Here is a 17,288-nt window from a genome sequence, read left to right as displayed (position 1 = left end):
TTGTGTAAAATGAGTTTCAACGCCGACGTTTGAGTATTTTCAATACTCTTTGTCGTTACAAAATTTCTATATTTTAATATGTATAATACCGTAGATAAGAAAAAATCAATAAATCACTATGCACACGTATGTATAAACTTTTTAATGCAGTAATGATTGCATAAATAAATTTTAATTGAAAGTATCTACAATATCAAAATTTTATCAACCTAAAGATTTTAACCAACAAAAATATTTTGCACATAATTGATCTCAAAGCTTTAAAAAAAAAGGTCTCAAACTTTGTCCACCAGTCAGCATGTTTCGTGACAACAAAATGCATTTTCATTTAGTTCTACTTTACATATGTATTATGCGCATACATACCTACAATTTTTTTTGGAAATGACTTTGAAAGAATCGTAATAGTCGTGCTCAAATGTAGAATCATTTTTAATAGTTGCATGACTACATAACCATCATAACATTATGAATCGCTCTATATGAACACATTTTGGTATTTATATATGTATTTACATATGTACCTACATATGTATGTATGTATGTATGTAATGGCTCTTGACTCACTCACCAATTTCATAAATGTGGTGCTTTTTTGTTATCATATTCCCGAAAGCACACTCTGTGCTTTTTCTCGCTAATTTAAATTACTACGTCAACATTTAATTAAGTTCGTTGGTATGAAGCGAGATTAGCGTATTGTTTTTTAGGGAGGTGAAATGCAAGTTGAATAGGAGAAAGAAAAAAATATGCATTTTCCTTTTATATCCTGTTTATATAGCTGTTTAAATTGTAATGAAAGATAATTTCAATTCCAATTACAAAATTTTGGAGCATTTTCAGCTATAAGCTGCTAAGCTTGTCTTTCAGTATAAATCGATTATCAAGAAAGAAGAACGTGAAGCAGTTACATAATATGAACAAGAAGATAGAAAATGAGGAAAAACCAACTAAAATAATGAAAAAAGACGGCAAAAAGGATGTATGGAAAAACCATAAGACTTTTTTCTCCCTATAGCTCATAGTTTATGCCATGCTATGAGGTTGAAAGTTACTTTGGTGCCAAAAAGACAATTGCAGTAAGAAGTTATCTCTCACTCAAGTCCCGGCAAACTAAAAAAAACATCTTCTTTCATATAATATTGAGTAGTATTAATATAAAAAAGCATGATAAACTATTATTACTGTCCAGTCCAATAATGTATGAATGTGAATAATCCAAATATTTTTCTTATAAAAGTAAATTGCCTAGCGCGAAGAGAAAAACAACCGAGAAGTTAATTAATAAAATCGGAGGTTTTAATTATGGTATGCTTATTATATTAAATCTTAAATTATGCAAAAAATTCTTACCTTTTTATTTTCAACAAAAAGGAGAATTTAAAACCGGTAATACTTAAAAATCAGATATATAAAATCTCGCTTATAAATTCCTTACATGAGTTTTTCTATTTCCCTAATGGTAATTTTTCGTCCGAGTAAAAGTTCATTGAACAAGAAAATTCTACGTATTCATTATTGCTATTTATTTACAAAGAGTCTTTCTAAGGACAGATGTTCTTTAACTTTGAACCATTATTCCACTTTATTTTCTTCTTTTCAATAATAATCATATGTTTTGTTATTCGTGAGAAAGCAAAAATGTCGTAGATTACATGCAAAATTGTACTGCAGGGTATAATGATTTCTCATCGGGTAAACTAGTATATATAGGTCAAACTTTGAAATTTCATTCGTGCTCTTTGTCGCTGTTGGTTGTTACTACTTTGAGAAACCCACTGTCTTGGGCATTGCGTGTTTAGCACCCGTATTTGCAATTCCATTGGCCAGAGTTCACTACACCCTTTCAGATAGTCATTAATTCTTATACCCCAGAATGCAGCAATACATAAATCACTGTACAACGTACATATGTGCATGTGCATGTGATATGGGCCTCAATGTAATGCCATTTAGTGTCAATCTTCCTAAAATGATATACAACAGATTGTGCAGGTAAATCTCCAATGACAATTTATTCACATCACACTTTTGTAACATACATGTGTTTTCTTAAGTAACATATACAATAATTTCATAAAAAGTCCTTTCTACTCAATATAAAATGGACTACTATTCTATACTTGTAAATAAACAAATATTTCTAAATAGACCTATCTAAAAAAAATCATAAAAGTGATATCTTCATAACAATTACATAACAGACAATTAAAAAAGATAAAAGTAATTTTGAGTTTAGATTTTTTTCGTTTAAACTTGCTAGGAAAAATTCCACAAAGTAAATATATAGGGGTAACTGGGGTAAAATGGTGAATTTGAAAAAAAATAAAAATTAATAACTCAAGAAGCAGTGAGAGCTAATCTCTCTAATTTTGTCAGTAGTTGCACTTTATACCTCTGCCTTAGCCTAGAGAGTTTCATAACATTTGATCCAATATTTTGACTTTTATTTGAAAAACAAATTTTTCGAACCTCAAAGTTACTCTGACTCTTCAACTACAAATTCAGTTTTGGCGAAATTCTCTGTAATATTTTTGATCCAAATGCATTTTTAGACAGAGTAACTATTGCTAAACACGAATCTAATCTGAATTTTCCGAAAAAATTTTCCGAGTTTTCCCGTAAAACACTGATAGTAAAAAGTACCGCTTGGGGCAAAATGGTGAATTTGGTGTTTTTTTAAAATAACTTTTTAAATTTTTGAAAAAATAATTTCCCTTAATTAGTATAACTATTATATACAATTTGGGATGTTTAATCACTTACTATTACCAATTTTTATAAACTAAAAAAATAAAAAAGGCAATTTCTTAAATTTAACGTTTTTTTAATTTTTTGTATTTTTTTTATTAAAAAAAAGTTTTAATTGGTATACAAATCTCTCATTCCCAATAGATATTATAGTGCCTTGCTAAAATAATTTCATTAAATTAAGATTAGCGAACAAAAAACTCAATTAACCGTTTTACCCCAGGATTTTTGGAACAGGCAAATTTGGAAGGGTTTGGAAAATGGTCTGAAAAAGAATTTTCCCATTGAGATAGAGAAAAATCGTCTGAGACAAAGTTGTAGCCCGGAAAATTTCCTATAAGATAGTTCTCATGAGAAATCTCAAATATTTCCATGGAACTCAGGAAAAATTATCTCCCAAAAATTCACCGAATTACCCCAGTTTCCCCTACATTATATTTATATATATATATATATAGTTAGTCAAAATATTCACAATCCTTGCATTGCTTAGACTTTAGTTGATGTAAAAATTAAACATTAGGTACATTCAACTTCAAAATGATCGCAAATTAAGGAAACTACACCACACAGAAAGATTTTTCAAAATAAACTCCCATCTTAAATCTGCACGGCAAAGTGCTTCGTTGAATACTAATTGGTATGAATGGGCATTAAAAACGATAAGTATGAAAGTTGAGCAACAAAATTTCATATCGTCTCCTAAATACACCATCCTTGATTCCATCATGTTGTGAATAATTAATGTGAAATCTCAAAGAAATTAGCGTCAAGGGCAGAACCACTTGGAACAGTATTCTAGTGAAAGTTATGTACAACAGAAGTGAGTGTGTTAATTAGATTACAATAGGACTGCTCAGTATGTCTCTTAAATTTGTTTTATATATAAATCCTTAAATTGTACTATGTGTATGTCTCTTGAGATTATATAAGGTGGTATATGTTTTAGCAATCGAACCTTATTAGGGCTGGTATATTTAATTGCTTGGGAGCAGGAGAGAACTATTTAAGGGACCTGTCATAAATAAACTGTTAGATCTCGAACTTACAAGGTTTACTACGTAAACACGTTAACTTTAAGGAACATACAATCATTAGTAAGTTTTGAGGATAGTAAAATGAAAATCTATTAGTTGGTTTCTAACTAAATACCATCGTTTCTATCCAATACTATAATTATAACAAATAAACTAATTTACTGAACTTACTCTACTTCTAGCCTTCTATATATTTCTAAGGCACAAGTAAGTTTTGTAATAAAAGTCACCATTCTTAGGCAATTATATTGTCAAGATAATATTAATTAATATAGACTGAAACATTGTTTTGTGTCTATTTCAATTTTAATTTTTAATTTAATTTTATTACGGGTTCCATTATTTCAATTTTGACCCTCATATTGTATATCAATAAATAATCACACAACCAACAATATTTATTTTTTATACAAGCATCTGAAAGTTTTCAATAAATTAGTTTTAATCAATTTCACTGTTTTTATTAGATCAACTTTGACAAGTACAAATTTTTCATAAATTGATTTATGAAATGAAATTAATATTTTTACTTATTCATTGATATATAAATTTTTAAATATCACAAAGATAGATATAAAATTAAATTGTAGTAGGTATTCTGAATAAGGAAGTGCAGTGGATGAAATAATTATATAATATCTTAATCAAAAAATTTCTTCGATTTGCGAAATACACAAAAAGGACAAAAATATCTTACATCTCCATATATAGATATTATTTGGAAGTAAATAGATGAGTTTCAGTACCTCTTTGTTAGTTCCTTCTGTCCTTGTTGGCCATGTCGCGAAGTTGTTTGTATAAATCTGTGGAAATCATCATAAAAATCCCAAACTCCGGAAAATTTGTCTGCACACAGCCTTTTTTGTGTGCGCACAACCATGTTTTGGCAGCGAGGTTGTCTCACACACCAAAAACACCCAACTAATCCAATTCCTCGTTGATTTATTGTATCAATCTTTTTGCGACACGATTTCATTCATTCACTTGTTTACTGTCTTTATACGCTTTGTTCCACGAAATATCCTCCACTGACATGGCTAGCGTGTTCAAACCGTACGAACTGTGCAGATGGAAACTCCCTGATATTTGCAAAGGCGTAGGGAGCCACTGAGGGTATCACTGAAAATGGGACTATGCCAGATATAGACGCAAAAAGTCACAACACTGTGAGCTTTTTTATGACTTGTGACCGCATTATTGGGGCGAACATTCCACAAATGGAGATCAATGAATTGTAATTTTATTCATGACGTATTTCCGAACTCGCATTTTTATTTCCATTTTATACTACACCCATATCGCTATAATGATATAAATATGTAAATACAATTTCACAAGAATGTTCTCAAATTTATCAATTTTGGTCCTTTCCTAGAAAAAAAATCAAAACTTTTTTTTCTTAAACATTTTCCCATTGCTTGTAAAAACTTTTGACGATGGTAGAAAACCTATATGAAAATTTACGTCAATAATGTAACTCTGGATGAGGTGAATACATATAGTGCCGTGAGGACACAATATAAACTAAAATCACGTCACGGAGACGCCAGACAATTCACTATATCTTTTCGTATATAAGGGATGGTCACGTTATTTTGGAAACTCTACAGGAACAAAATGGCCAAAATGTGAGAATTTCAAATAATTTTTTTGAGCACAAAAATTTAATTTTTAAATCGAAAGTACTCAAAGTACTGAATTCTTATCAGTATTTGGCCATTTCACAAGACTGCAAGCAAATTTCGAATTTTTGGTTTCAAAATTGGCTTGAAAATCGCTCTTGAAAGTCCCCGAGTTTCCAAAATAACGTGACCATCCCTTATGTATGTATATAATATAACATTGGTCTTTGCTCATGTCTCTGTTGAATAAATTTAGAAGCTTGAACCGAAAATCGTTTGTTATAGGCAAAAGAGCAAAGGTCTACTTAAAGCTCCGTGAGCTTTTTCCACTTCTTACAGAATTTATATCGCACTGAAGTGTATAATGTGTGAAGTGTATGCCAAGTAATGTTGATTAAGGTAGACATTTGCACACTTTATATTCTAATCCCTCTTGCAATATTATATGAAATATTAAAAAGAAAATTGTTGAGAAAGCTGAACAATGTTATATAAAATATAATAACGTATTTTTTCTCGTAGATACCTTTAAACCAGAAAGCAAAAGCCTCAAGTTTAAACATTTCAAAATGAACACTTATTTATGCAATATCTGATGCAAACCCTGATAATAAATTTTCCATTTTGTTTCTCAAATGATAATGCAAATATTTCTAGAAATTTCCCTAAGAGGTTTTCCAACAAGAATTTGACAGGGATTTTTATGTTAATCCAATTCGATAAAACTAATACACACTGAGTGATGCTAGAAAAATTGCCTACAGTGCTACAGATTTGAAACTTCAAGCTAAAACGAAAATATATCATTTGCCGTTTTATCCCATTTCTATATTTTTAATCTATTTAACATTTCATAATTTAAATGATTTGATTCCGTAATTTATAATTGAGTTCTACTATCTTTATATATATATTATAAAAACCACCATACAAAGACTATACAATATCATATGTGAGCAATTTTTATTTTAAGCAAAATTATCTATTTAAAAACACATGAACTTTAAGGAAATCTCTAAGCTTTTCTGTCAAATATAATAACTGGTCTAGTTTTATATAAAAAATTCTACAAAAATTAAAAGGAACATTTTCAAAAAAAAATACCTGATATGATGAAATAAATAATACATTATGTACAATGTACATACATACATATATGGTACGAGCAAAGGCGAAACATACATGTATTTCATTCACAACAATTTAGTTAGGTATTACTGTAGTAGGTATCTGAATACTATTTACGAAAACCATAAATTGTGAAATGTGCAATGTTTATTGAAGCCACAATTTAGTGTCGTTGTTTACTGAAATATTGTCCAAACAATGTTTTTTTAGCTGTGTTTCTTTCAGACACAGCTTTTGTGTACCGAGCAAAATCGAAAGTCGTCAGATCGGGCTCAAACTTGGGATGAGCACGAATTAGGGTCCCCACATTCCAAAAAACGTATGCGCCAAAAAAAATTTTTTCCGGCCGGCCGGCCGTCCGGCCGTCCGGCCGGATTATAAACTTAAATTGCAAGAGAACGGTGATAGATAGAGACTTGCGGTAAACGGCAAAGTTTAAATATCGACCTGAAGAAATCCGATTATGAGGTCAAATCCACCCCCCCACTCTCCCGTCCGCCATTTTGAATAACCTCAAAATTTTGTTTTCGCTATATCTCAGCCGCTATTATAGCTAGAGGGCTGAAATTTTGATATGTTATAGGGGCCATCAAGAGCTTTCCAACGATACCTCATTTTCGAAAATCGGTCAAGCCGTTTAGTCAATATGGCCGCCACAATTTTTCATCGAAAATCGACCATAACTCGAAAACGGCTGGACCGATTTTGATCAACCCGGGGTCAAATGAAAGATCTCAACAAACCCTACAACTCTCTAGAACATCCGAAGTTTCAAAAGTGACCGCTAGGGGGCCAAAAATCAAAAACAAAATTTTCGATGAGTTTTCGATAAATATCTCGAAAACGCCATTATCGATTTGCTTCATTTTTTGATATGTTATAGCTGACTATATTATCTAGCTCCATGCCAAAAATGAAGAAAATCTATGTCGCCGTTCTCGAGATATAGCCTTCCAAAGTAGGCATGTCATATCTCGGGTTCTACAAGTCGGATTTTGATCAACTCAAGTGCAAATGAAAGGTTTCGAGAAACCCTACAAATGTCTAGAACATTGCAACTTCGAGAAATGACCGCAAGAGGCGCTAAAGTCAAAAACAAAGTTTTCGAAAATTTCGAACTCGAATTTTTCGAAAATGGCGACATAAATTTTTTTCATTTTTCGATATGTTATAGCTGACTTCAAGACCTTTCAAACAAAAAAAAAATTTATGAAAATCTATGGATCCGTTCTCGAGATATATCCTTCTAAAGATTTCTTAGGGTATGACTTTTCAACTTTTCCCGACTTTGCGCGTATTTAAATTAATTCGCGTTCTAGTTTGCTCTCACAAAATTGGTACACTGAAAGAAACACAGCTCCCGTAAGCTTGGTCAGCTTACCAGTACATTTTATTTGTTTATGAGTCATTTTTTTTACTTGCAACTAATCCTAAGCAAAAACAACTAAAATAAAATGCAGATTTCACATTCAACACGGCAAATCGGTTTTAATTGAAGTTTGCATTTCAGCTCAGAGTGGATGCTCTTAGTCTTAAGAAAAATGTAATTTTCAACCACTTAAGAGAGCTATCACATTTATTCTTCCAATTATGACCCTTCCTCGAGCTCCTTTTTCATTTTCCCTCAAAGCAAAAAAAATGACTTCTATGTAATTTCTTCTTTTAACATTACTAACCCACTTAAGGAAGACATTCTCGAGAAGCACAAAAGAACGGAAAAGTGACATCAAAAAAGAGAAGAATAACTAAAGTCAGCTAGTATCTTCATCATCGGATAAACCTACAAAATACCCCAACCACTTTCAGCACTAATTGTATTGTGGTTTCTCAAGATGTTGCTTCCCTTCTTTCCACCCAGCACTTGTAAAATTACAACCCTATCTCTATACATTGTAAAAGATACAGTGAATAAGACAAAAAGTGTTCTTTGCATATTAATTCAGTCTTTAAAGTGCGAACAATACAAGGGAGGAATTCAAGGAATCACTATGACTTGAAATATCTACTTACATGCGAGAGCAAAATTCTCAACATACCCTACAAACCATTACTTTTATTCCTTGAAGACTTGCCAATACCCCGAGAGTTCAAATCCCATGAGATAAAAAAGAGAGATACACCATTATATCTTCCCTTAATCTCATTCTATCCAATTTTCCTTAATTTTTCTCCACATTCCAAAGGTTTCATGCTCATGTAGAGTTACTGTATCAGATATGAATTTTGTATTATATTAATTATTTTTGCAATTATTATTACCTTTAATTTACCACTATTATCTTAAATTATTTACTAGGGTTATGTAAAGTGAAAATTTTTTATGTTCACAATTAATTTATTATCGAATAAAAATATTGTATCCCATTAAAATATTGCGAGAATCAACTATCAGAATTCGTAAAAAGTCAGATGGTGCATATACTTTATATGAGTGTTTGGCGTTGGGAAAGTTTTTAAGAAAATATTTATAAAAAATTGTTTGGATATAATTTTAAAAGAGGTCTTTCTATCATACAACGAAGAGAGTGACATAAATTAACACACAATCCGACTTTAATTAATTATGCCTATGTGTCTTAATATAAGTTCGTACTAGTATGCTCGTGTTGGACATTTTATGAAATAACGAGGTAAATTGTCGCTTCGCTCCAATTTTCCTCGCCCCGCTTCGCGGGGAGTTTTGCGCTTCGCGCAAATTATAGAGAGAAAAAATTGTGATGATTTATAAGTATGATTGGGCACACTCATCAATCTCAAAAAAAAAATTGCAAAGAGAAGAAATCATTTTCATACAACATTTCCGGCGCCAAATTCAAAAATTCGCAAAAAATGCATGGCTGTTATATGGGGGCTACCTGAAGGGGGGCTTTGGGGGGAAAATGAATACGGCCACTCGAAACCGCCTGTTATAAGGAGCCTCTGTACCAAATTTCATCGCGATCGGTCAAACGGTGTGGATTTGTATAGCCGAACACGACGGAAGATTACCAACAAACAGACCTTTCTTTATTATATAGATTTGTTCACTTGGGGAATATGTGCAAATTACAAGTCATTGTCCGTTTATTGCTTTCTGTTCCTTATAACCCTAAATTAGTAACGTTGTATAAAAGTCACGCTTAAGCTGAGATAACCCAGTTGAATCTTTTGTTGAGATGTAAAGAACACACTCTCTCCAACATAATCAAGCCACTTTATATAGAAATCTCTTTATATACGTATGTTCCTCTTCATATAATTGTGAAACCATCCTTCCGGAAAATTCGAGATTTCCTTGGTCATTAGTTGAGAGATATACTGCAATGACACTTCACAATTAAGTTTCCCTTCTAAAGCAATATTTGTACTTAGCAAATTTGGATAATTGGGTTTTCTTATTCATGAGAATTCTTCAATTGTATTCTAATGCAAATTAAATTTTCAACATGAATCCCAAAAATTTTCATTAATCTTTCAAGAATTTTTGAATCAAGTTTGTAAATCTTTTATCATGAGGAGCTAACTGTATCTCAAATATAACAGTTTGTTACCGAGACGACATATATCTTCTTTCAGTAAAAGATCATTAATATTGATGAACAATAAATTAATGTATGAACGATTTATATAAGCACCGTATATAGGTAATTTTATACATATACAAGGCACCGTTTTATCGTTATTTTATCGTTTCCAGTACCAAAATAACATTATAATGTCTGCAAAGCAAAGGAGGATTTTAAATGCTTCTCCATTTATAATTTTTTAATGAAAATTTTCCTCAATTTGCATTAGGGTTTTTTGTGTATGAAAACTCTCAAATAAATGGAGTTCTGAGTTTAATTACTTGAAAATTGTTGATGGAATTTTAACCGAAAATTTTAATTACATACACATAAAGTGTGTGAAACATGCCAAACATTTTTGGCAAGGAAATCATTCAAATAATCAAATCACAATTATGCATATTATAACCAAGTTAAAGAAAGAAAATTCAAATAAAAAAATGTGAGACTTTAAGAAAAAATCTATTTAAGATTATAGAAAAAAGCACTGCATGTACCTACTACTTTAGTAATTTAAACCGTTAGGTACGTAATGCAAGTACCTGTGTATATGTATGTATAGATAATTTCGCTAACATACATATATGTACATCTGAAACTTGAAAATCATATACACTTTTCCGATATATGAAAACAAGTAATAAACTATGTTTCAAATCATCCTTGCGTAAAATTAATTTAGCTAACTTTTTTAATTAAATTGTCAGAAAAGGCAGGATATCTGTACTAACTGGAACAACATTTGCACATACTTTCTTTTAAAAGTTTTCATATATAATATGTAGGAAGAGTGAAGAATTTTTAAATTATATCATGTCACACTTATGTGAAATATAAAATAATTTTTATCTACATTTTTCTAATTCTATTGAATGAATATTTTTCTTTTCTTGTTTTTTTTTCTTATCTTTTTCCATCTGAGAAAATCTTCATTAATATGTAAGATCATGTTCCATTTTGTGGATAAAGGAAATCATGTTCTTACACCTGGCCAACATTGTTATTCTTTTCGTAATTCAGCTAGAATATTCTCAACACAAAACTAAATAATTACTTCTTCGATAATGTTCTTTGAATAACATTGAATTTATTGAAAACTAATTAGGTGTTGAATCAATATGATTTGTATACTATTTTTTTTTTAATTTAATTTATTTACTTTATTTACGTCATATTTTATGAAGTAGGTATATTTTATTTGCAAATTGTTTCTTTATTGAAAAAAAAATTATCTATATACATCACAATAAGATAGTATTGTTTATAGTCCTAAAACGTATTTGTGCAATATATAAATATAGATTTTCAAAATTAAATGTACTTTGGTACTTTCTTGAGCATCTTCTATTTTTACGAGAAAGGACAGAACAGAACTGCTATACATATAAGAGAACATGACTTGAATAATACAACATAAAAAAACATGGAGAAAATAAATATATCACCCAGCTGCAGTAAACCAAAAACTATTTTTAACACCAGCAACTACCGTGGTTACGAAATTTACTTTATATCCTGACAATATGAATAGTTTTCGCTAAATATTCAATAAATAAATCAATCATTCAGCACCACAATATCATAACCACTTTTCCAGTATGATTCTCAATAAACCGCGTTATCAATACGGTAGTGAGCAATGATTGCAAAATATCAATTTCTATGTTCAAAATAAGTCAACATATTATTTATTGGCTTTTTGCATACAATTAATATGCTATGCTAAATCCATAATATACATTTAATCTTTTACATATTAGAATAGGTAAACAACAATGATTGATTTTCAGGAGTATCAAACACAATGAAAATTCATTTTATTAAAGTCTACCTTAATTTGTGAGAATAATAAATAGCGCATTGGGAATGAAAAATCTTATTGCATTATGGTATGTATAAAGTTTTATATAATGATTTAAATCTGTCAAATTCGTCCTTTTAGAATTCGCGAAATAAATATTTTAAATAGACACTAAATTTAAAAACAATTTTAAAGCCCTGCAGATGAGTTATATTATATAAAAATGCGAAGAGCTTTCTATTTATATTGTACCCAAACAATTTGATGTGCATTTCCAAAAAGGTTACGTAATTTAATAACAAGTTTAAAATAACCAAAATACAATTTCTGGCACATATGAAACATTCTGGAATGTTTGGAATGAAATATGTATAAAAATGGAATATGTACGAAAAATTTCCATTTTGTAGAACTTCTTTCCATTTCTTTTCAGAATGCACCCTCAGCAATGGCGGAAGCTTGCACAGAATGCAAAATCAGAAGAATACTTCATGTAAGAGTTTTGTGTTGTAAAAAGGAAAATGTTGCATTGCGTGTGGAAAAATTGTAAATTTCATATTATTCACAATCAAATTACAATGATGGTGTTATGGGTACCAAGTTTTTCCGTACGCTGCGTCTGATTTGCGTATTGCAATAAATTACGCAGGACAAAAAAGATCAACAATAATATGAAAGTGTTGTATACCCCAAGAGTCAACATTGTGCGCAATTACTATTCAATGAGATTCACATCATAACTCATCCTTCATACCCAACAGCTTTCTTCATCATTGTCATCCACTGTGAACAACGATCCATCCGGATGTTACATACATACATACGGCGACAAATATGTATAGGAAGGAACGTGCTGTTGCAGAATTAATGTGAGAAACATAAATAAACAGGAAGGAAAGACAATGCTTCTGATGAGAATTTTTAGTAGAACTGAATGGTGGCAAATGTAAAAAAAAATCGTATTCAAATTTTAAAAATGTCGTCTTCAGTGGCAGTGGTGTTACATTTTTTCCAACCACCAAATGTTGGGTGAAGCTACTATTAATTTCATAAATCTAAAAGAGCTTGCTGACAGGCTGAAACCCATCTAGCAATATGCATTGTACACTAGGGATTGCGGTGTAGCAAAGAGTGAATAAAAGACAGCATAGTGCAAAGGCAAAAAAAGAAAAATTGCAAGGGAAAGAAATACTGATGCGCAATGGAAAATAGTGCGGAAGGAAATATACACGGAAGGCAACGTCATAAATACAGATACATTGAACTTGTGGTTGAATAGCTTTATGGCAGAATTAATATTTCCCCTAACAATAGCCAAAGATACAAGAATCGAGAGCCACATCTGTGAGATAACATCATTAATTCAATACATTACATTTCCGCCGCTATTGGGGTATGCCATTGCATATGAAAATTATATAAATTAACACCCAATGCCCTCAGAAAAAAATAACATTGTTTGCCACTGACATGTAATAAATGTGAATGGCATCACGTAAAAAGGAGAATAGGAAAGTATTGCAATAAAAAGAAATCACTGGTGAAGCGAGAAGAAGGAAAAAACGCGACTAGATAACCGGATATACAATTCGTATTATGCCAAGGTGCTGGTACAATAGAAAGAAACCTACGGGCTATGTTTGTGATGCTGTCAGTCCGTACAACTTCCGTTTGTGAACGGCAGGCCGAGACGGGCTCAAACGTACTTGACACCACTAAATACAGTATCAATAGCTGTAGCAACAATAAAAACAGCAATAGCAACAACATCAGCTGCACAAATAGCATAAAAAGCAACAACATACAGGAATACCAAACGGCAGCCATCAATAACATCCTCAAAATCAATAATCATCACGTTGTTTTTGAAAAACATCTCACCAAATCATCATCTGCCACACCACTTCACAGAGACGATATTATCCTGAAGCCCAGTCTCACACTACCCGAAATTGGACCACCCACCGCCTTAGCAAGATCAAAACTTGTCTTGACGGAATTGAACAACTATAAGCAAGCCCAGGCAACCCAGGGGCCAGTGGCCACAATATTGAACGACCTTAGTCCCGTACCAGCACCAGCAAGAATCAAGAATAAAACGGGCATCCAGTTGAGCCCTATGACCCTCAAGGGGCTGCAAACCAACTCGCCCGACGCAAAGGCCATGCGGTGAGTAGATTACATAATATCAAAAGGACCTTACTCTCCCCAACCCTCATTCATATCCCCATTTGTCTCTGAACCGCTCTCAATCAAGGCATACAACTTATCTCACATTTATTTATTTAATACACTCTCTACACCCCACAAAGTATGTAGTTTATGTATTATACCAATTTTCCATATAATTTCTGAACCAACATCTCTCAGAGTTGTCCCTTTAAAAGAAGTTGAGCTTTTTTTGTCCTTATGACGAGTACATTATACCCTAGAAGTTGATGGACTTTTGATGCTCAACACTCATTAAAGTAAGTGACGCTGAAAGTTCATTCGACACTCTGTCAACGTCACAGAGGGATTTACACTTTACTCAACAAATTAAAGACACACCCATCGGGGAATCTTGCACATATATTCTAAAGCATAATACAATTAAGTTCCAGGAAAGCGCTACAAAATTTAACACACTAGCTTCTTCGATATACATGTGTATACCTTACTTGTTTCCTCTAATTTTATACTCAATTAAATAATTTATATATCATGTAAATTATAATTTTCTTTCAATATTTTTTTATTAACTCGATCTTCTTGCTAACGCATCTTATCAATTTTTCATGTCAAAAAAGTTCCTTCTGAGTGGGAATTATTTTTTGCACATTTTATATCCCAATTTTACAAACCACAATATTTCATCACCTCAAGAATTTAGCAAACAACTCATATATATTTCATCCGATGAAATGTCTAACCAAAGTTCAGTTGTTGTTAAACCATGCAAGTTAGAGAGCAAAGTTTGGAGCAATTAGGCAATTTATGTATGAAATTTCTATCAAATCCGCAGGTACTACAGACTGTGGATCTACACATGCAACGCAGTGCTCTTGATGGCAGTCATTGTATTCTGTGGCGTTGCTGGAAAAGTCCTCCTTGCCGACTACAAGCGTCTTTTGGTGCATGGTTTGAATTTAGGACAACCAAGCTTTGTGTACGCTTATTTTGCTCTGCTGGTGCAATCAGGTTAAAAACTTTATTCATTAAATTTTGTTGCCAAGAATATTTGTATACAGAGAGTTCTCAATTACAATATTTTTCAACCTTACAAGCTCCCAACCCTGTGCCATGGGAGATTATACCATGCTTTGTGGCTTTTCCCGAGTTTCGCATTAATCTTTTTTGCACACATTGTCTGCTATTTTCAGGTTTTCTACAATTAGTTGGATGCCTTGGTGCCTTAAGACTTTCAGAGAAATTACTAAACGCTTATTGGTTGCTCCTTCTCGTCTTACTAATTGGGGACGCCATTCTGGGTATATTTTGGATGTTCAAGTTTGAGAGAGTTATGACTGAGTTGCAACCAATTTTGAGGTAAAGAGCTAATAGATCAAAATAACACTGTATTTGTGGTAAACCGCAAATCACACATTATACACAAAATAAATTTGAAATTTCCTGTGCGGTAGGTAAATTCAATTTTCCCCATTTCAGTAAACGCCTAGCCACAGAATATGGGAATTCCTTGGAATTTAGTGATTTATGGGATCGCCTACAGAACGATGGCCGATGTTGCGGCGTCATAGGACCACAAGACTATTCGAATACCCCAAATCGTTCATATCCTCTCTCCTGCTGCTCGCCGGATGTGTCAGAACAGATTACCGTATCTCGACGTCCTCTGGCATCCCCTGTAGTCTTTCGCAATGACGAGTTGACAACATTAGGTATTTTATCACGAAACAATTACACTGACATGCCAGACTCAACATGGAGTCACATCGTGAGTGCTGCACGGGAGGAGAGCAAATCAGTTGCAACTTGCAGAGCAGTCTACCAGCAGGTACATATTGCATTTATAATCCGTACACAAATTCATTTCCATGTGGAATTATTTGCTTCCAAATCTAAATTATATCTACTACACAATGCAATTTTCAACAACACCAACTAAGTACAATGGATTATTTCTAGATAGCTGTTCTCAATAATAATACACTACTTTCTACTGCTTTTTTTTCAATTATTAACAATTAATTTTAATTTAATTCTATCATTTTTTCTACAGAGTTAGGGTTTAATGTTTTCCTTTTGATTTTTATACATACATATTCAGATAGGTACGTGAAATATTCAAATTATAAAGATAAATCTTTCCTAATTTAATTAAAAAGTAAAATTAGAAAATAAAATATTTTAGGACATCTCTGATCTTACAAATATGTAGTTCCATATTACACATTACACCATCTGTGATGTATACTCTGTCTGTAGTAGAAGTTTATGTTATCGATTTAAAATTGAAGTGAAAAGTTTTCACAAAAATGTTCATCATATCCCCAGACATTGTGCACAAAAAACCGTAAAAAATTTGTGAAGTGGGAGAAGGATCCCCCAATAATGGAGTTTTTTATGTTGAGATTGATTGACTGTGTTTTTTTTCATAGGGCTGCATCGATAAAGTAATACTGTGGCTAAAAAGTACAGCGGATATTCTTTTTGTGTTGGGCTATTGTGTAATTGCATTCCTCAAATTGTGCTTTTTGGGGATTTTGCGATACGAAATCAAAGAGATGATTCAGAAAATCAAACTGCTCCAGACAGAAATGGCTACAGCGATACTCAATGCCGATGCAGAGACCACACATCTCCAACTAGTATGAATTGCTTATATCCTTTTTGCGATTTCTATTATCTGTTTTTCCTTTCCTCCCCCTATTCATTTGCTTTTTGTATGTACATACACGTACAATGTCCTATTCAGAAGCATTTGGGAGATTGAGAGGACTAAATGGACAATTTTATTTCTCTCTTCCATCCGTCAACCGTAGCCACAGCTACCGCAACCAATGCAACAAATATCATCCACTTCAATTAATGGTGGCATTCATGCAGAACCAAAGGTGGGAAATCGTGATCGTGAACGTACCCGAATTGGCTCTGGGGAAAGTGAACGGGAGTCATTGCTCGTTCACGACAATACACCCAAATATAATATAAAACACAAACAATTGTTTATGTGCACAGAACAACAACAGCAGCAGGGTGTAGATTCAGACACCAATTCCGGATGTGCCCTTATCGTTGAGGACACAGGAGGCACACAAGCAAAGACAATAAATGGAAATAATAATTACGAATTAAGCGAATTTGATACGAAGGCACCATCTTATAGGTAAACCGTAATTCCCATTTAAAAGCAATCTTTCTATTGCCTCTCACTCTCAATGGGCTTTTCGGCTTTAATCGC

At 32.4% G+C, this 17,288-nt stretch overlaps 3 protein-coding genes across 18 annotated transcripts in view; 1 reads left to right on the top strand and 2 right to left on the bottom strand.

Annotated features, from left to right (window-relative positions):
* Positions 1-17,288, bottom strand: part of LOC129797484 (protocadherin-23) — a 953,251-nt gene that overhangs the window by 630,119 nt on the left and 305,844 nt on the right. The window lies entirely within an intron of this gene.
* Positions 1-17,288, bottom strand: part of LOC129797509 (uncharacterized) — an 86,131-nt gene that overhangs the window by 55,755 nt on the left and 13,088 nt on the right. The window lies entirely within an intron of this gene.
* Positions 1-17,288, top strand: part of LOC129797530 (uncharacterized) — a 55,825-nt gene that overhangs the window by 35,455 nt on the left and 3,082 nt on the right. For 8 of the 15 annotated variants that reach the window (XM_055840222.1, XM_055840221.1, XM_055840218.1 and 5 more), the window contains exons 3-8: positions 12,318-14,053; positions 14,889-15,064; positions 15,247-15,412; positions 15,533-15,881; positions 16,486-16,695; positions 16,870-17,213. In XM_055840222.1, the coding sequence (XP_055696197.1) occupies positions 13,521-14,053; positions 14,889-15,064; positions 15,247-15,412; positions 15,533-15,881; positions 16,486-16,695; positions 16,870-17,213 (1,778 nt within the window). In that variant the 5' untranslated portion in view covers positions 12,318-13,520. Of the gene's footprint in view, positions 1-11,871; positions 11,973-12,317; positions 14,054-14,888; positions 15,065-15,246; positions 15,413-15,532; positions 15,882-16,485; positions 16,696-16,869; positions 17,214-17,288 lie in introns of those variants that run through there. The other 7 variants (XM_055840226.1, XM_055840223.1, XM_055840215.1 and 4 more) reach the window with 4 other exon arrangements.

This window comes from Lutzomyia longipalpis, chromosome 1 (genome assembly GCF_024334085.1).
Source record: "Lutzomyia longipalpis isolate SR_M1_2022 chromosome 1, ASM2433408v1".
NCBI lineage: Eukaryota > Metazoa > Arthropoda > Insecta > Diptera > Psychodidae > Lutzomyia > Lutzomyia longipalpis.
The sequence above is the reverse complement of the archived record's forward strand: the minus strand, read 5'-3'. Positions and strand labels throughout refer to the sequence as shown.